This window comes from Dermacentor andersoni, chromosome 2 (genome assembly GCF_023375885.2).
Source record: "Dermacentor andersoni chromosome 2, qqDerAnde1_hic_scaffold, whole genome shotgun sequence".
Classification (NCBI taxonomy): domain Eukaryota; kingdom Metazoa; phylum Arthropoda; class Arachnida; order Ixodida; family Ixodidae; genus Dermacentor; species Dermacentor andersoni.
Genome location: NC_092815.1, coordinates 86,290,414 through 86,310,655, shown reverse-complemented (window position 1 = coordinate 86,310,655; position 20,242 = coordinate 86,290,414). Strand labels below are relative to the sequence as shown.

General features: G+C 47.7%; 1 protein-coding gene and 1 long non-coding RNA gene across 16 annotated transcripts in view; one reads left to right on the top strand and one right to left on the bottom strand.

The window, feature by feature from the left end:
* sei (potassium voltage-gated channel seizure) overlaps window positions 1–20,242 on the top strand; it is a 343,569-nt gene that overhangs the window by 104,910 nt on the left and 218,417 nt on the right. For all 15 annotated transcript variants that reach the window (XM_055076850.1, XM_055076847.1, XM_055076849.1 and 12 more), the window contains exon 2: window positions 16,320–16,550. In XM_055076850.1, the coding sequence (XP_054932825.1) occupies window positions 16,320–16,550 (231 nt within the window). The remainder of the gene's footprint in view (window positions 1–16,319; window positions 16,551–20,242) is intronic.
* The window catches only part of LOC129387625 (uncharacterized), a 149,764-nt gene that overhangs the window by 63,143 nt on the left and 66,379 nt on the right, over window positions 1–20,242 (bottom strand). The gene's annotated exons all lie outside the window — the stretch shown is intronic.

The following is a 20,242-nucleotide window of genomic DNA, read 5'->3' as shown; positions in this document are numbered from 1 at the left end:
GCGTACTGCGCGCCGACTCTCTCCGAGAGCACCTGCGGCGTGATCGACGTTTGACGGCGCGCTTGTCTTCTCGTGACAGCGTCCTGTCACAGCTGTCGCTTTTCTTTGACGCCGCTGATACCCCTCGCGTGTGACCTGGATGAGAGCGAGAAAGCGGTTCAGTTACGATGAGTAGACAGTTTTCGATAGGGCACTTGTGGATCGAGCAAGAGAGAGAGGGAGAGAAACACCCAGATGACGTACTGCTGATCAGAAAATGTTCTTCTCTGTTTCGCCCCTTCCAAGATAAATTCAATTATAGCCTCTACCCACCACACCTCGTCTCACGTGGCACAACAACAACTAAGTTTCATGTGCCTGATCTCTTTAAATAACGTGTAATATCCTCACGTATGAGGCATAATCTCCTCGTATGATCTTTAATTGCGTTCACCAACTTACCCAAGCATACGGGAAACCAGGCGTTCTTTATGATACACTGCGTCTCTCATTCTCTTTTCTCCTTTTTTCTTTCTTAGAGAGATGCTTTTCCACCGGATCATACTATGACATATAACTCTATCGGTGACCTGGCGTGGGATACTCGGAATCGATATTTAGATACTTCTAAGTCTAACGGCTATAAGCCTTAGCCTCGATGGGTATTAAACGTGTTGCCGGGAGGAAGAACAAAAAAACTGCGCTGCGAATTGGGGGGGAGGGGGGGGGGGGAGTGCGAGGAGAGCGCTAAAGTTTCCGTTCTAGTAGTAGCACGCCAGAATTTCGTGTTCATGCTAGGCGTCAATGATGATGGTTTCGGTGCATTATAGGCTTCGCTCCAGTGCAGCGGTTCAGCGGGTCTGGTTTCGCTATCTCGTGCACAGGAATGCAGAGAGTTCGCGAGAAATATGCTTGGAATGTGAGGAAAAATGTACTAGAGTCAAAGCGCACCATCCAGGAGAAGCGAGAGAAAGATAGATAAGGAAAGAAAGGAACTTGGCTCTACGTTTAGAGATAATGAGCGCTTCATAATTTCAATGAGAAATTGAAAAGGAAGTAAAGGTGGACGAAAAGAAAATTAGCCGCAGATGGACGTGCGATACTCTACGAGTCGAGCTACGGTGGAAAGCTTCCCGCTCGCTTCACTTTCCTGGATATTTTTGTATGTGTACTATAGATCTAAAAAAAAAAAAAAAAAAAAATTAAATTATGGTGTTTTACGTGCCAAAACCACTTCCTGATTATGAGGCAGGCCGTAGTGGAGGACTCCGGAAATTTCGACCACCTGGGGTTCTTTAACGTGCACCTAAACACGGGTGTTTTCGCATTTCGCCCCCATCGAAATGCGGCCGCCGTGGCCGGGATTCGATCCCGCGACCTCGTGCTCAGCAGCCCAACAACTATAGATCTAGACCTGGTAGCGTTAACTAATTCGACCAGTCTTTCTTTCTTTCTTTCTTTCTTTCTTTCTTTCTTTCTTTCTTTCTTTCTTTCTTTCTTTCTTTCTTTCTTTCTTTCTTTATTTATTTATTTATTTATTTATTTATTTATTGACTGATTTTCATTTACACAGAAAATAAATGGAGGAGGTAGAGGAAAAAGCCGCACAGACGCGGCTTGAGTGACCCTCGACCACTTTCAATACATTTGACCACAAGGCATCACACACGTTACACATTGTACAAAAAACAACAACAGATGCTGATGAACTAGTGGAAATAGTTCACTGTTGTAAAAAAGCGATAAAGAAATATTTAGTTTAGACAGTGAAATGTTACAGCAACAGCGAATGGGAAAATCTATAAAAGAAAATAAATCGTACATCTGATCCTCACTACATACGTTAACATATTAAGTTCCAAAGAAGAGAAAGCGTTAAATAATAAAAATTTGACAATGTGAGATCACGCACAGTACAACCAGCTCTTTCATACAAATTCAGCAGTCTCGGCTGGTCGCTACTTACCATTTCACAGCCATAATTAGTTCTAAAGAACCGCGGAACCTTCCATACTTCTGGTTTACATGTGCTATAGACGGATAAATTTCCCTTTAAGTTCGCGAGTTTCACGAGAAGTCCGATAGAAATACACTAACTTTTTGGTACTGGTTAGAGCTCGCGAACCGCGGCCATGTGTGTTGACTCTTTGCGCTACAAACCTCGCCGCTCGGAGGACAAACCTCGGACCTGTGTAGAAATTCGGTGTCGGTTTTCAAAGTAGCACACGGTCACAGTAAGAAACGGGCTTATCTCACCGGGGGAAAGCGTGGGTTTATTACATCACGTTACTGTCAGAACTTTCTTTTCTCAAACTCAGTCGCACTTCAAAAGAATCTTAATACCGATGCATATATTTCAAAATTTCGTTAACAACTCATGCGCGTTCACCCCCACCTAAGTGCATCTTATTTAGAGCAAGTGCTTGTTTGCAATCAACGAGATGCGTAGAAGTTATTGGTGTGGTGCTACGAGTGCGATTTACTTTGCATGCCTAGGCTAGTGCTGAGCTTTCTTTACGAGGGCTGAAACACAGAAGACAATTTTCTGTATCATAACTGGCATGTTTAGTAACACTTTTCTTACCGCTTTTACGACGTGAGTAAGAAATCGCTTTTTATTTTGCATCTACGTGTGTATAATTTACCTATTAGTAGTTCTATACAAATAAAAAGGTGCCACAGAGTACCGGAAAGCAACGATAAATTGCCCGTGAAGTATCTCCATCATGCCTTCATGCACGGCACTCGGCCTAAGTGAATTTTGGCGACGCACATCTATACACAGCTCCCTTTACACGTATGCGTGGTCGGCTTTGAAATGACACTGCAAGAATGTTTTCCATAACAACCGATGTCAAACGCATAATCAATATTTACCCCTCATATTAGAAAGAAGAGCGCTTCATGTTCAACAAAAGCCTGCTTCCATAAGAGGCTTTTTCTTCCGCACAGCCCTTCGTAAATCGACAACTAGATCGTTAGACCTGAAGGGTGGTTACATACTTTGCGACACGGAACCGTCAGAAATTTCCGGAAGCTTCGAGCTTCGTTCATGCCTGCTGCTTCGTGAAAAACGCGTGTCTTTTCGTACAAAGTTTTCCTCCAGCAACAATGGATATTTCCATCTCAAAGAGAGCGGCAACTTTTTTTCTCAGTTCGCGCACAAATGAGAGTGATGAGGCTATGCATGAAAACTGGTTCTATCTTCTTCGCACCGTCCTATATATACGAAGTGCACATAACGAGAGAGACCTGTCGAAGTGCGCCCCCCCCCCCCTTTTTTTTTTTCTTTAACCATGCATGCGTCGGCGTCATGAAAGTGCCCCTGAGTAATACTCAAGGACCATACAGCATTGACTCCGCGGACGCAGGCACGTAGGCGAGCTCGAGCGGCGACGTCCTAAAGCGCTTCCATTTCCTGTATTCATCGCGAGAGCTGCCTTTTTTCACCACCAGGAGGCTTTGAAAAGGAATTCGTATTAAGAGACGAATGCCCACGGTTTGTTGCGAGGTATAGCGTATACAGAGGACGAACGTCGAATCGGGCCTTTCGGTATGGAAGCGCTAGGAGCGCGTATATGCGGTATCTAAGTTTCGTTTTGAATGCGCTCTGCGCCGCCCTGCCCATGTAGTGGTGGAGCTTCGCATTATTTAAGTGCCGTTTTTGGGCGCGGAATGCTAAGCCTTCATTTCCTTATTCGAAATTCGTAGCTTTCAAGAAAAAAAAAGGGGGGGGGGGGGTGAGAAAGAAGACGCTGACGTGACTGGACCGAACAAACGCGAAAGTGTCATTTAGCTCTTCATTCAAGCAATTCTTAAAGAAAGAAATTTGAAAGCGACTATCGCTCTTTCATATTCAGGTTCTATTCTCCCTGGTCCGAATAGTGTTGTTTGCGCTTGATGAGGTTTTAGCAGCGGTGTCCTTCGATGCCTTCTTGTACCCATAAGCCTTGTTAAATACGGAATTCAGTAAACGTTTTACGTGCTGGTGTTTCGCTGGAGAACACGCATCTTCCATTGCCTGATAACCTTGGATCAAAGAGTAGCGCTTTCACTTACCTGATCTATGCTATGGAAGACATGATTAACCTGGCTTCCACAAAAGAAGTCGTAGCGTCGTCCTAAAGGCGAAACATCGATTGTGTAACAAATCAGCAGAGAGCAATACGAAGTGAGGATGGTAGTTTTATCGGCCGTATAAAGTTGTAAACATTTGCTTACTAACTAAATTAACATGTACGCAGGCGCGCACAAGCAAACGTGAGCACAGCTCACGCGATGACCGCGGAAACTCGCTGTCAAAACGCTGGAGTGAGGAAGCGCGGCAGCAGCAGTGAGCGAACTGACCTTCGTGCGGCCTCTTGCTACAACGCGAACTAAGCGGCCAGAAGTTAGCACCCACGAGGCTACGAGCCCGCGGCGCAGCTAGACTCTGTATTCATCGGCAATCAATTTTAAAGTAGGGCCCGCGTGGCCGCGCGTTATGCAGCAGCCACCGGAGCAGATCCCCCTCCCTCTCCTCTATTCGGTGCCTTGCACGCAACGGAAACTAGCGCGCTTCCTCCCTACTTTCCTCCTGTGCGCGCGCTAGATTGAGTCGCCATCGTCGGCTATCCCTCGAACACTTTTCCTCGTACACATTGGCTACGGCGCGCGGCGATGATGTTATAGCGCTTTGACTTTATACGGCAAAAAACGGTGACGCTGATGGCAGAAATGCAACTTGAATGTCCAGTAATTGCTAATAACGACGTCCTTTCAAAAAAGCCCAACTCAAGAGACACTGACGCAGTGTAGTGCTAGTTGTAATTAATTGAATGGTTATGGAGTTTACCGTCCGGAAGTAACTCACGGGCTGCGAGAAACGCCGTAGAGAGGTTTCGGCATTAATTTTGGCAGATGCCCTCCGAGATCGCAAGGGCGAATCTGCGCCCATGCCATCTCTGATGCCACGTTTTGACCATCACGTCTCATACTAAAATCAGTGAAGGAACCTCAGGCGCAAGCGAGCATATGTATACGCGCGTAGTCGGCGCAGTGCTTCATCCAGCCTGGTAATGGTTAAATTAGATTATGGGGTTTTACGTGTCAAAACTATTTTCTGATTATGAGGCACGCCGTAGTGGAGAACTCCGGAAATTTCGACCACCTGGGGTTCTTTAACGTGCACCTAAATATAAGTACACGGGTGTTTTCGCATTTCGCCCCCATCTAAATGTGGCCGCCGTGGCCGGGATCCCGCGACCACGTGCTTAGCAGCCCAACACCATAGCCACTAAGCAACCATGGCGGCTCTGGTAACGATGACATTGAATGTATTTGTCTAACCTTCTGAACATCGCCCCTTTGACCTAAAGCAACCGTCTGGTTACTTGTGTTGAGCTATAATTGTCATCTCAAGTTTTTTCCTCAAGTAACCTTCTTAAGGCATGCCACCATGCAAATCTGCCCAGGGCTCATTTAAGCTCTCTCTCTGTCTCTCTCTCTCTCTAACGCCATTTTGCCCGCACTTGGCGTGCTGTCGTAGCGTGCGCCGAGCAACAGATAATGGACGGACATTGTGTTGCGCGCTGTTTGAACTGAGTCCCCCTGCCGGGTCTTTGTAGCGTTGCATTCGCCACAGGCGAGCGGCCAAATGGACCGGGAAGTGCTCGGCGACCGCCATAAGTCTCTTTCCATTTCCGCGAAACACGGAGACGTACAAGGCGCTCGCGTGCGAGCTCGGTCTCGTATATTGAATGACGAGTCGTCCGGACCGTCTGATGTTGCCAGATGGCCTCGGTGACGTACCGGATCGGCTCTTGTGCTCCGTCCAGCAACGCCCGCTTCTTTAAAGGGACACTAAAGAAAAATGCTAAACCAGTTTAGACAGCTGATAAAGCATTCTTTAAAACATACATTTTTGTGGTAACAGGTTGATTACTGGAAGAAAAATGGAAAGCCAAATTACCATTATTTTTTTAATGTTTCGGGCCAGATCTTTGGCGCCGGTACGTCAGTGTTACGTCACAAGTTTCGTAGTACTATATATAATCTTTTTTTTATTTGGGCCGTTGTTATTGAGTAGTTCTGGAAAGTTGCCCAGTTAATTATTTGGCTCCGTTAGAATGCAACGTTGTCTATCTTTACCAATATAAATTAACTAGGCACGAGCAGGTGCCGAGAGGTGCAGCGGTGGCGTAGAGGTGAACATCCGCCTCGCGTGCAAGAGGACCGTGGTTCGAATCCCGGTGCCATGCAATTTTCCACCGGATTAAAAAAAAAAAGAAATCCGCGTGTTGATAAAATTGCAAAAACAGGCGTGGGGTGTGGCCTGATCCCGGTGACCAGAACTGGTAACGCATACCCTCACCAGAGCAGGATTGGCCACCCTGGTGCAATACTTGGCCACAACCTCCTATATGAACACAACAACCAAACCCCGGCCCTCAGTCCCCAACAGCTGCGAAGCAACTGACCACGGCGGTGGTCAGACCCGCGACGCAGCAGAGGGTGCTAAGAATCCCTGGCTCCGGACAGGCTGCCATTGGAATCTGAACCTGGCAACGTTTAACGCTAGAACGGTATCTAGTGAGGCGAGTCTAGCAGTGCTATTGGAGGAATTAGAGGGCAGTAAATGGGATATAATAGGGCTCAGTGAAGTGAGGAGGACGAATGAAGCATATACAGTGCTAAAAAGTGGGCACGTCCTGTGCTACCGGGGCTTAGCGGAGAGACGAGAACCAGGAATAGGATTCCTGATTAATAAGGATATAGCTGGTAAGATACAGGAATTCTATAGCATTAACGAGAGGATGGCATGTCTTGTTGTGAAGCTTAATAACAGGTACAAATTGAAGGTCGTACAGGTCTACGCCCCTACATCCAGTCATGATGACCAGGAAATCGAAAGCTTCTATGAAGACGTGGAATCGGCGATGGGTAAAGTCAAAACAAAATACACTATACTATGGGCGACTTTAATGCCAAGGTAGGAAAGAAGCAGACTGGAGACAAGTCAGTGGGGGAATATGGCATAGGCACTAGGAACAGCAAGGGAGAGCTATTAGTAGACTTCGCGGAACAGAATAATATGCGGATAATGAATACCTTCTTCCGCAAGCGGGAAAGCCTAAAGTGGACGTGGAGGAGCCCGAGTCGCCAGACTAGAAATGAAATAGACTTCATACTCTTCGCTAACCCTGTCATCATACAAGATGTGAACGTGCTCGGCAAGGTGCGCTGCAGTGACCATATGATGGTAAGAACTCGAATTAGCCTAGACTTGAGGAGGGAACGGAAGAAACTGGTACATAAGAAGCCGATCAATGAGTTAGCGGTAAGAGGAAAAATAGAGGAATTCCAGATCAAGCTACAGAACAGGTATTCGGCTTTAACTCAGGAAGAGGACCTTAGTGTTGAAGATATGAAGGACAATCTTATGGGGATCATAAAGGAGTGTGCAATTGAAGTCGGTGGTAACTCCGTTAGACAGGATGCCAGTAAGCTAACGCAGGAGACGAAAGATCGGATCAAGAAACGCCAATGTATGAAAGCCTCTAACCCTACAGCTAGAATAGAACTGGCAGAACTTTCGAAGTTAATCAACAAGCGTAAGACAGCTGACATAAGGAAGTATAATATGGATAGAGTTGAACATGCTCTCAGGAACGGAGGAAGCCTAAAAGCAGTGAAGAAGAAACTAGGAATAGGCAAGAATCAGATGATGCGTTAAGAGACAAAGCCGGCAATATCATTACTAATATGGATGAGATAGTTCAAGTGGCTGAGGAGTTCTATAGAGATTTATACAGTACTAGTGGCACCCACGACGATAATGGAAGAGAGAATAGTCTAGAGGAATTTAAAAACCCACAAGTAACGCCGGAAGAAGTAAAGAAAGCCTTGGGAGCTATGCAAAGGGGGAAGGCAGCTGGGGAGGATCAGGTAACAGCAGATTTGTTGAAGGATGACTGGCAGATTGTTGTAGAAAAACTGGCCATCCTGTATACGCAATGCGTCATGACTTCGAGCGTAGCGGAATCTTGGGAGAACGCTAAAATAATCCTAATCCATAAGAAAGGGGACGCGAAAGACTTGAAGAATTATAGACCAATCAGCTTACTGTCCGTTACTTACAAAGTATTTACTAAGGTAATCACAAATAGAATCAGGAACACCTTACACTTCTGTCAACCAAAGGACTAGACAGGATTCCGTAAAGACTACTCAACAATAGACACTATCAATCAGGTGATAGAAAAATGTGCGGAATATAACCAACCCTTATATATAGCTTTCATTGATTACGAGAAAGCGTTTGATTCAGTCGAAACCTCAGCAGTCATGGAGGCATTACGGAATCAGGGTACAGACGAGCCGTATGTAAATATACTGAAGGATATCTATAGCACCTCCACAGCCACCGTAGTCCTTCATAAAGAAAGCAACAAAATCCCAATAAAGAAAGGCGTCAGGCAGGGAGATACGATCTCTCCAATGCTATTCACAGCGTCTTTACGGGAGGTATTCAGAGACCTGGATTGGGAAGAATTGGGGATAAGAGTTAATGGAGAATACCTTAGTAACTTGCGATTTGCTGATGATATTTCCTTGCTTAGTAACTCAGTGGGCCAACTGCAATGCATGCTCACTGACCTGGAGAGGCAAAACAGAAGGGTGGGTCTAAAAATTAATCTGCAGAAAACTAAAGTAATGTTTAACAGTCTCGGAAGAGAACAGCAGTTTATGATACGTAGCGAGGCGCTGGAAGTGGTAAGGGAATACATCTACTTAGGACAGGTAGTGACCGCGGATCCGGATCATGAGACCGAAATAATCAGAAGAATAAAAATGGGCTGGGGTGCGTTTGGCAGGCATTCTCAGGTCAGGAACAGCAGTTTGTCATTATCCCTCAAGAGAAAAGTGTATAACAGCTGTGTCTTACCAGTACTCACGTACGGGGCAGAAACCTGGAGGCTTACGAAAAGGGTTCTACTTAAATTGGGGACGACGCAACGAGCTATGGAAAGAAGAATGATAGGTGTAACGTTAAGGGATAAGAAAAGAGCAGATTGGGTAAAGGAACAAACGCGAGTTAATGACATCTTAGTTGAAATCCAGAAAGAGAAATGGGGGCATGGGCAGGACATGTAATGAGGAGGGAAGATAACCGATGGTCATTAAGGGTTACGGACTGGATTCTAAGGGAAGGGAAGCGTAGCAGGGGGCGGCAGAAAGTTAGGTGGGCGGATGAGATTAAAAAGTTTGCAGGGACAACATGGCCACAATTAGTGCATGACCGCGGTAGTTGGAGAAGTATGCGAGAGGCCTTTGCCCTGCAGTGGGCGTAACCAGGCTGATGATGATGATGAGTAGGTGCTGTCAGAACGCATGACGTCACGTCGTGCAGGTGCAGGAACTTCGCAGTGGCGTCCCCACCCGTCTTTCGTTTTTTGCGTGTTTTCTGGCTTACCAAACTTGCGTTCGTGGGGAAAGTGACTTTATCGGTATTGTAGAAGGGTAGCTTCGCAATATGGATGATTGACAAGACGGCACGAACGCATTTTCTTAGTCCTATTCACAGCTCCCATTGTGCTGTTGGAGGTAAGCTGTTTGAGATAAGGCACAGATTTTCACCATGCTGTCTGTATAACAATATGGCGGCCTGGACGACGTCACGGAAGACCCCCTAAACAGCTCAAATTATTATTTTTTTCCTAATAAAGTCGCCTGCGTGTCTCATGATGGGGTTTCTGCAATGCTCACGCCTCATCTCGCTAAAATCTGGCACTAGAATGTAAAATAATTTGCACCCTTAAAGTAAATGAATGTGTAAATTAGTCTATAACTCACACACTTAAATCCTTATTGTGTGTAAGGGTGTGAGTTATAGACGGGATTACACCCTTATTCACTTTGAAGGGTGGAAACTACTTACAGTGTAGAATGGAAACTGTGAGGCGTTCTCTGGTGTTCCACAGGGCGCTGGAAACTGAGCCCCTGAGGCTGCTGTTTGAGACTGAGAAGACGAGGCTGTGAGGCGGAGGGTCACGGGGGTGTAGCGAGAGGGGAGTTCGCACGATCAAGCTTTTCTAATTTCATGCTGCTGCAGGCCTCCAATTGCCTCCAATTCAGGGAAGGTCGTTTGACGAAGTTTGGGTTGTAGCGTTCATTTCCTGGATTAATGTAAGCGGTGGTGCCCGAGAAACTACTTCCGAGGCTATACACGGTCCGTCTGCAGCTAACAGCGACGCACATTAAAGCAGATTAAAGCAGACATCGACTGATCGCGGTAGAAAAGGAAAATGAGAACTTGAGGTCCGTTACATGTACAAGACCTGAATCACGGGGATGTGCTGAAAGCTGAGCTGAGCTACGTCCGAATTTACAGGACATTTGAGCTCGAAAGCGATAAAGATGAACGAAAAAGTCTGAACACGACACAGAGTGCCCAGTTGCAACTCCGAAAGGAGCGCGAGAAGTCAACGCGCACGAAAAGCCTATTTCATGCAGGACTGCTCACCAATTGCATTTAAGCACAGTAAAGCGCACTTTACGCCAATATTTTATCTTGTAACCATCATATAGTTCCGTACAACAAATATTGTTTCTCCTATACACGGTATGCTGTTGTTTACCAAGTAGCGAAATTAGTTTGACTTGTATCTGATCACATCGCTGTATGTGCATTAACTGTTATTCTGGTCTTTCGCTAACCAAACTACGTGCAAAAATACGCTAAGCTATATGTGTTACCGTACCATCTGTTCAAGAGGCAAGTATTGGCCGGTGGCGTACTTTTGCGTCAACATCTGCTTATGTCATGTCAATAACAATAAAAAGAGATAAAGGAAAACAGAAAAGAAAAGAAAAGAAAAGGAGCACGAGAAAGTTAGGTGTAGCAAATAACCTAATAGTCATGTTTTTTTATCAATAATAAACCCGCACTGCACACAAAATGTAAAACTGAAGATAACGACAAATGCCAAAGATTATAATTAACGAAACTTAATGTACATTCATCGCTACGCGTCCTAATTGCGAGTCTGAGTTTTTTGCATCGTATAAATGAACATCACGCGCAACTTCATTATTATCATCGTCAGCCTATTTTCATGTCCGCTGGCAGTACGAAGGCCTCTCCCTGCTAACTTCAATTACCCCTGTCTTGCGCTAGCTGATTCCAACTAGCGCCTGTAAATTTCCTAATTTCATCATCCTGCCTAGTTTTCTGCCGCATTCGACTGTTCTTCCCTTCCCTTGGAAACCATTCTGTACATCTAATGGTCCACCGGTTATTTACCCTACGCCTTACATGGCCGCCCAGCTCCATTTTTTTCTTTTAAGTTCGGCTATCGGCTATCCCCGTTTGCTGTCTGATCCATGCGTTCGCTCGCTCAGGCCCTCCGCATGCGCGCACGAGTTCACCGCGGCTTTCCTCCTCCCCTCCCTCTCTCTGTCTTATCTTTCTATTCCCTCTTTCCCGTCCCCAGAGTAGGGTAGTTAACCAGACGCCTTTCTGGTTAACATCCCTGCCTTCTCTCTTTATTTTCTCCTCCTCCTCCCCGCTCTCTTCCCGTCTCTTAACATCAGGCCTTTGCCATCTCCGAATTCCCGTTGGTTTCATCTGTCCCTCCTGGGCCTTTCTCGCTCACCCTCTCACCCTCCCCCGCAGATTAGCATGTAGGCTAATACTTTGAAGCCGAGAAATCCTCTTCATATTTAATAAAGGGCGCTGTCTTTCTCGCAACAGCGAAAAGAGCACACCGTCAACAGAGCACTCGCAATGAAATAAACATAAAGCGAGGTTACCAGCACACGCGAATAAAATAGGCGCCCGTGGAATCCTTCACTTTTATTTTCCTTCTGAATTTCAGTTCTTTCCGCATCGTCGGCGGTTAGTACACGTCCCTCAGGGTATCGTGGCACAGTGGGGCCGTCAACCTCTTTATCATTTCTTTTTTTTTTGGTATTTATTTGTCAGCACTCCTTCCGAAGCTCTAGGAAGAGCAAAAATACCCAAGCCATACAACAAAAAAGAAAACGTATGAGAGCTTGAACTCGAATTTCGTGCGGTTAGCTGAGATTCAGTGCGCCTTTGTGATTCCTTGTGTCTTTTATGCTTCGTTATAAGAGCCAGCGAAGCGAAAGGAATGGTGATCGCCCAGAGGACTTGCGGCCTGGCGCAATTGAACGGCCGAGTGATTCTATCGCAAGCGGAAAAAAAAAAAACGGAAGCACCGCGCTTTTATGTAAATCTTCTTGAGGACGATCTGCGGGCTATCGTCATCTTTGAAAGGCTTCTTCGTAGTGTCGTCGGCAGCCACTCGCATGGCTGGAGATATTGTATTTCTTGAGCTCATGTGGTATTTTGGTTTGTTTGCTTCTCGGCCCTCGAGACGTGTTTTGTGTTTTACCCGCCTTCAGCAAGATCGCGAGAGAATCTTGCCCTCATAGCAATTCACAGCACATTCTTAACGCACTTGGTGTGGCTCAACGTTCCCGGCGTACTCTGACGAGGGAAACAACTAATTATAGCTAATTTAATCTAGCTTATAGTAAGCGTAGTCGAGCGCTCATATTTATAGTGAATGCGGTTTCGTTCTGCGAGTGAGCGCGGCCGGTCGCTTTATTTGCGAGTGGTCCTTGCACGTGGCCAGCGTTTATGTACGAGAGCGAAAAAGTCCTGTCTCTTTAATTGGATTGGATTGGAAAAACTTTAATAGAAGTCCTGCAGGACGCACGTCAGCGCACAGTGGGCGTCTCCCACGCAGGGACCGACAGGGAGTACCTGGCGGCCGCTGCGCGAGCCTGCTGGACGGCCCATTGCTGATCTTCTAGGAGCGGACTTCGTATCGTCCTCTCCCACTTGTCGGAGGTAGAGTCGGGCGGAGCGTTTCTGCACTCCCAGAGCACGTGTGCGAGTGTCGCCGTGACCCCGCACGAGGGGCACGCATTGTCTGGGTAGACGTCCGGGTAGATGATGTGTAAGGTGGCGGGGTTCGGATAGGTATCTGTCTGTAATAAGCGTAGCGTTAGCGCCTGTGGCCTGTTTAGTTGGGGGTGCGGGGGCGGAAAGAGACGTCGTCCCAAGTAAAAGTGTTTGGTTATTTCATTGTAGGTTACTGGGGCGTCCCTGTTCGCCTCCAACTCATCGAGACGTGGTTGCCCGGGGGTGACAGCGCGGTCGGTAAGCGCGCGCGCAGCGTCGTGGGCTGTCTCGTTGAGGTTGGGCGGGGCGCCCGGGATCCGACCCAGGTGGGCGGGAAACCAGACGACGGTGTGGTGTTTGAGGGTGCTTGGATTAGCGCCGCGGAGAATGCGTAACGCCTTGACGGAGACGACTCCTCTCTCGAACGCTTTGATGGCCGGTCTCGAGTCGCTGAATATTGTCGTTCGCTTATCGTCGAGCATTGCCAGGGCTATGGCCACTTGCTCCGCCACCTCGGGATCACGTGTGCGTACCGTTGTGGCGTTTAAAGTCCGTTGCGAGGACGAGACGGCTACCGCGGCGTAGGCTCGGTTGCACCGGTAGGCGGCGGCGTCCACGAAAGCGACGTCGTCCGCTTTCTCGTTTATTCGTTTGAGGAACGCGGTGGCCCGGGCTAGGCGCCTGCCTCGATTGTGTTCCGGATGGACGTTTCGCGGAATGGGTGCGATTGTGATCAGGTCGCGGAGCTCGCGGGGAACCGGCGTAAGCTCCGGTGGATCCTGGGTGTTCGGTGGAAAGTACCCCAGCTCGCGCAAGATGTGACGGCCAGTCTTCGTCATCGTCAGACGTATCATCTGCGCTCTCTCCTGAGCCTCAGCGATCTCTTCGAGGGTATTGTGCACACCGAGCTCGAGGAGTCGAAACGTCGGCGTCGTGATCGGGAGCCCAAGGGCCCGCTTCACTGCCTTTCGTATGAGTACATTGAGCGTGTCACGCTCCGATTGTTTCCACTTATGCATTGCTGCGACGTAGGTGAAGTGGCATAGGACGAACGCGTGTACGAGACGCAGCAGATTGTCTTCTTTGAGGCCGTGGTGACGGTTGGCCACCCTGCGTACAAGTCGTATTGCGTTGTCCGTCTTTGTCGTCAGCTTGTGGACCGTTTGGATGTTTGATCCGCCCGCCTCGATAATCATTCCCAGTACTCGGATGGAATCGACCCTGGGGATTGGGCGACCGTCTCTGGTGCGGATAGTGATGTTGCGCTCGGTCGGTGGTTTCCATCCCTTAGGCCTTTTGCCTTGTCGTTTTGGGCTGTACAACAACAGCTCCGATTTGGCGGAGGAGCACTTGAGGCCCGTGTGGTCGAGGTAGGATTCGGCAGTTTCGATTGCCTCCTGCAGAGCGGATTCGATGAAGCCGTCCGACCCCGCGGAGCACCAGATGGTGATATCGTCCGCGTATACCGTATGGTTGAGGCCTTGTATCTTCGACAGGCGTTCGGAGAGCCCAATCATCACCAGGTTGAACAGCGTCGGCGAAAGGACGGAGCCCTGGGGGGTGGCACGCTGTCCGAGCTCGACTTCTTCCGACGTGAGGTCTCCGGCACAGAGCACGGCCTTGCGACGGGTTAGGAAGGAGCGGACGAACTCGTAGGACCGGCGCCCGAGCCCTAAGGCCGTGATCGCCTTTAGTATTGCCGAGTGCTGGATGTTATCGAAAGCCTTCTCCAGGTCAAGTCCGAGTATTTAATTGGACTCTCTCCTGAGTAATGGTTTAGGCATGCTGGGACACAACCGGCGATAAGAGAGGGGCTTATCCTCCCATTCGTTCTTAACCTGTTAAGATGCGAACAACAACAACAACAACGACGACGACGATGACGACGACGACGACAACGACAACAACGACAACAACAACGACAACAATGACAACAATGACAACAACGACAACCACAACAACAACCACAACGACAACCACAACAACCACAACCACCACCACAACCACAACCACAGCCACAAAAACCACAACCACAACAACCACAACAACCACAACAACCACAACAACCACAACCACAACAACCACAACCACAGCCACAACAACCACAACTACAACCACAACAACCACAACCACAACAACAACAGAAACTACTACTACTACTACTACTACACCCTCCCTAGAGACCCCCCTGTTGTGCGACGAGTGCCTATGCTATATCTAACAGAAAAGTAAATACATTAAAATAGGAAACAAATATAGTGTTTGTTTTAAGCACGGGAAAAGAGGCCATTTGCTGTCGCGGACATCGTAATTACCGTCTCGTGGAACATGTACTGTCAAGATAAATTCTAACAAACAAACAAACACACAAACAAACAAAACAAAACAGCTGTTACACGTGATTGCATGGGATGAGTACCACGTGAAACCACTGCGGAAATTGGTTTCTAACCAATTAATCCGAGACCTACGTTTCGGAGCCTAAATTAAGCCAGTATTACAATCACCGCCGGTACTAGAAACGAAAAGGTGCAATCCAGTCGTTTCCAACTTGTTCGGATTTGAACTGACGCTGACAGAACATCTGGGCTGTAGCACGACATCGAGGAACGCATCAGTAATTGGCGTTCGCTGGCCGCCTGCCTTCCGTTAACTGAGCAAAGTTGGTCTCGTTATATCAGTGTCCCTTATAGAGAGAGCGTCTCAATTTGCTCTAACAAGCGCAAGAACTTCCTCCGCTCATTCATTCATTCATTCATTCATTCATTCATTCATTCATTCATTCATTCATTCATTCATTCATTTATTCATTCATTCATTCATTCATTCATTCACAAAACTTTATTAGTGTCCTGAAGCCCGGTCTTTTCAGACCGAGGCGGGCCGCGTCCACGTCGGCACCGCCAGACCGAGCCTTATGGCGTCATCGTGGGCGCTCTGGACAGCCCGTAGTTGATCTTGATATGAGGAGTTTGATATCATCTTGTACCAGTAAAGCCATTTTTCTTCGGGGTCGGCGAGAGTCGCGGGACAGCCCGCCAGCATGTGTCTGATGTCAATGATGCCATCGCACACGTTACAGTCTTTCCTAATTTATCTTTCGGGGTGCATTTTATTTATGAAATACTGAGTGGGGGTACGTCCTGGTTTGCAGTAAACGTAGCGTGACTACCTGAGCCCTATTCAATTTTACTAGTGGCAGTGGGAATCGCCTACGCCCCAAGTAGTAACATTTAGTGATGTCGTTGTAAGTTAGTAAGTGATCTTTATGCTCCCCGGACGCCTAGGTTCATGAGCTTCACGTTGGAGGTAAAGTGAAACTATTTAGGATGTCGACAAAGAAAAGGCATTACGATATGTACCTTGGTTAGGCCCACAAGTGAAAGTCCGCTGTGTAGAGAGCTAAGCGGTCGCTTGTCTCGCGCAGACCGTCGCTTCCTGGTGGCCAACGCGCTGGTGGACTCACTGCCCATCATCTACTGCAACGACGGCTTCTGCGAGCTGGTGGGCTACACCCGGGCCGAGCTGATGCAGCGCTCGTGCGTGTGCGAGTTTCTGCACGGGCCGCTCACCGACCCGGACGCCGTGGCCGCCTTCCGGGACGCCCTCGACAACATGATCGAGCGGCAGACGGAGCTACTCTACTACCGAAAAGACGGTTCGTCGCATGCATGTTGTAAACCACTCTGTTTACGCGGGTGGCTGCATTCACCCACTTCACTGCCGCTGAGTGCTCTCTGACTTCGTGCTATGCGATTTCTGTGAGGCGAAAAACGTAAATGCATTTTGCCCATCATGGTCAATAGTAAGAGCAACGTAGAAAGGACTATAGTAAGTGCACTGAAGTTCGTGTCCAGAGTATTCCCTGCTGCATTAAAACGGCCACTTGCTTTCTTTTTTTTTGATGGAAGCAGGAGTTGGGCGCCCCGCTGAATCGCAGTTTTCCGAGAGGCCCTATGATCAAGACGCATTAGTGTACCTTGCTTTTCAGAGGCAGTAAATTATAAAAGCGGTTAGGTGGAGCGTATCCTAACAGTGCGCGCTACTTTTCAGTATAGCTGAAGCATATCTTCGATTGCTGGACAGCTTATCACTCCTCCGCCCCTCAATTTCACATGTTTTTGGGGTCTGCGTAGGAAGTTCGTTTCAAGAATGCGTTGCTTTTATCTGATGTGATGTGGGTTTATGCGACAGCTGTTAAGTTTTGTATACTGCATAATCCTGTGTTCGGAGACAGTAAGAAGTATATGTACATATATATAGTGAGAGATTTAAAAGGAAAGAAGCAGTGAAGAAACAAAGAAAAGCTCCATATATATATATATATATATATATATATATATATATATATAAAATATAGGTGGAGCACCGATTGCGACAGCAAATTACTACATAGCTGTGCGGAGTACGGATAGTAGTTTTATGGGCTGTATAAACTCGCAAACATTCGCTTACTAACTAAATTAACGATTATAGAATGTGTAAGCGTGACTCAACTAGGACGTAGAAAGAAACAGACGCTCAGAGACAGCGCTGTCTTTGTGTGTCGGCTTCTTTCTACGTCCTTGTTCAGTCGCACTCACACTTCCCATCATGGATTAAAACCAACTAGCCCGCCAATGTGTTTTACCTGAATTAGCAAGCATGGTGTCACGCGCGCACAGGTAAACATGAACACATCTCACTCGTTGAGCATGGAAACTCGCTGTCGAAATGCTGGAGTGAGGAATCGTGGCAGCAGCAATCGAATTGACCTTCGTGCAACTCTCACTTCAACGTCAACAAAACGTAGAAAGTACAGCTCATAGGAAGCTACCGGCACTATGCGCACTCTGCAAACATCGCGGATCTCTTTGCAGATGAGGTCCGCGTGGGCGCGCGCTTTGGCCAGGTCGCAGATTGATTTCACGACACACGAGCGCCGGCAACGCGTCCCTACGGCGTCCGCCAAAGGCGTCTACTACGATGTCCGCCATTCGCGCGCCCGAGGCCATAGTAGACGCCGCGGTTGTCTACGGATTTACGGTTGAGGAGGACATCGAGGCCCCCTAGCAACCGCCAGAGAAGTCGATACAGTTTACAAAGCCGAAAATGAAAAGCTCGAAAAATTTATTGACTTTGTACAGGCACACATCCAACAAAAACTACAAGCTGTATAGCTGGAGTCACCGCGAATCATCCTAACATAGCTGCATCTGCTCCATCCACCTCCCCACCAGCTCCTCTTAACAACGGCCAATAACCAGACTCGCTCTGTTTGAAGTGTGGCAATGGAACTGTAGGGGGTTCCGAAAAAAGAAAGCGCATCTACAACAGTTTCTAGCCTCCTCTTCTAATGCCCCAGCTGTCATTGCGCTTCAGGAAACTCACGGACGAATCAGCTTCCCAGGTTATAATGTCTATGAGACCAATAGAGTCTCCCAGCCAGACACGGCAATCCTTACGCAAAAGCACTTCACTGCCAATCCCTCCCAATTCGACAGCGTCGATATAGAGCATGATTTCCTAGAATTTATTCCTCGCAAAAATAATGCATCTGGTTTTTACTTTCTCAATATTTATAGTCGCCCACAGGACAAACGTCACCGCTTTGACTCCCTCTTTGCAGAAGCCATTGCCATTGCCACCCACCATCCCCTTTGAATTCTTGGCGATTTTAACGAATCCAACCAGTTGTGGGGTCACTCCGTTTCTACTCCTAAGGGCAGAGCTCTATGGATCCACATACAAGACCACACACTCAGATTACATAACGACATCGATGCACCAACCAGGCTAGGCAACAGCGTAGCCAAGGACATCTCCCCCGATCTTACCCTCACACACAGAATTCAACACGTCACATAGCACAACTCACAAAGTAACCTCGGCAGCGACCATAATGTTATTACCACCACACTACAATTCAAACACAAACCCTTTGCATTCAACCCCCTGAGAGGTCTGCCAGATGTAAGCCCCCCCAAACAACCAAGACATCTCAGAATGGGTTCAGCAACTACACTCAGACGCTCAGACGCACACTAACACTCTGCCACCCGAAACCGCCATCACTAAGGTTGATACCAAGCTTCTACCTATATGGAAAGCTAAACAGTCTCTTCCAAACGGTAGAAGAGGCGACGGCACAAACGAAGGTTGACTCAGACTTGCGAAATTAGACCTGCAGATCCAGGAGTACGCCACACAACTGGCCTGCCAGTAGTGGGGCCAGGTATCTGAAAGCATACATGAAAACCTCGACAAGCGCACATAGAAACCCTTGCAAAACTTATTAGACCTTGCCACATCGCGCACACATCACAAACACAGCATAAGCAAACTGCTACATGCACACAAAAACAATCTCAACGGACTCTTCGAGGACCTCCGCCATAAACATCTACCTCCCGCTGAGCATTATGGCATGCCAAAGTACACTGGCGGACCCTACGAGCTACTAAGCGCCGCTATCACAGAAGCAGAGGTACGCCATGCTCTAGCCACTCTGCGTACAATGTCACCACCAGGCCCCGACCTTATTAACAACAAACTACTCCACCGTCTAGACGCCATCTCTGTCACAGCCATCACGGCATACTTCAATCACTGCTTAGTTCGTGGAAAGATGCCAGAGTAATTTTTATCCCAGAGCCAAACAAACCATTGAGCACTTCTAATCTCAGGCCTATATCACTAACCTTTTGTCTAGGTCATCTTCAACCGACTCAGTAAATACATGGAAGACAACAATCTTTATCCATGAGAAATGGTAGGTTTTCGAAAATATCTTTCATGCCAAGATTCGAAGCATGACATCATTAAACCCAATAGCAGTCTAGATACGCAAGCAATTCTGAGTCTGGACCTGCACGGAGCCTTCAATAACCTTTCACATTTCGCCATCCTCCGAGAGCTCAATGTCATTGGGGTTAGCGGAAAGACCTATGACTACATAGGAACCTTCTTAGCCAATCGTACCGCAACAATACATATAGGCACATAGCAATCCCCTTCGTACGCTTTGGGCAGCTACGGCTTGCCCAACGCTCAGTGCTCTCCACTTTTCTTTTTAACCTCTCTATAATGCCGATGGCGCGAGCATTGCGATCTATTCCTTATCTCAAGTTTTCGCTCTACGCCGACATCACTCTTATGGCGACTGGCGGCTCTGATGGAGGGAGGAGGGAAAGAGAAAAGCATAAGGCAGGGAGGTTAACCAGAATAAGGCTCCGATGGAGAGATTCAAGACAGTCCGCAGGGTGGATCCAACACGGTCGTGGCTCATGAGGGGCTATGAATCTCACGTGCTCCCCTAAAAAATCCAAGCTACTTCTCCGGCCATACCACCGGCGGGCCAAAAAACACATG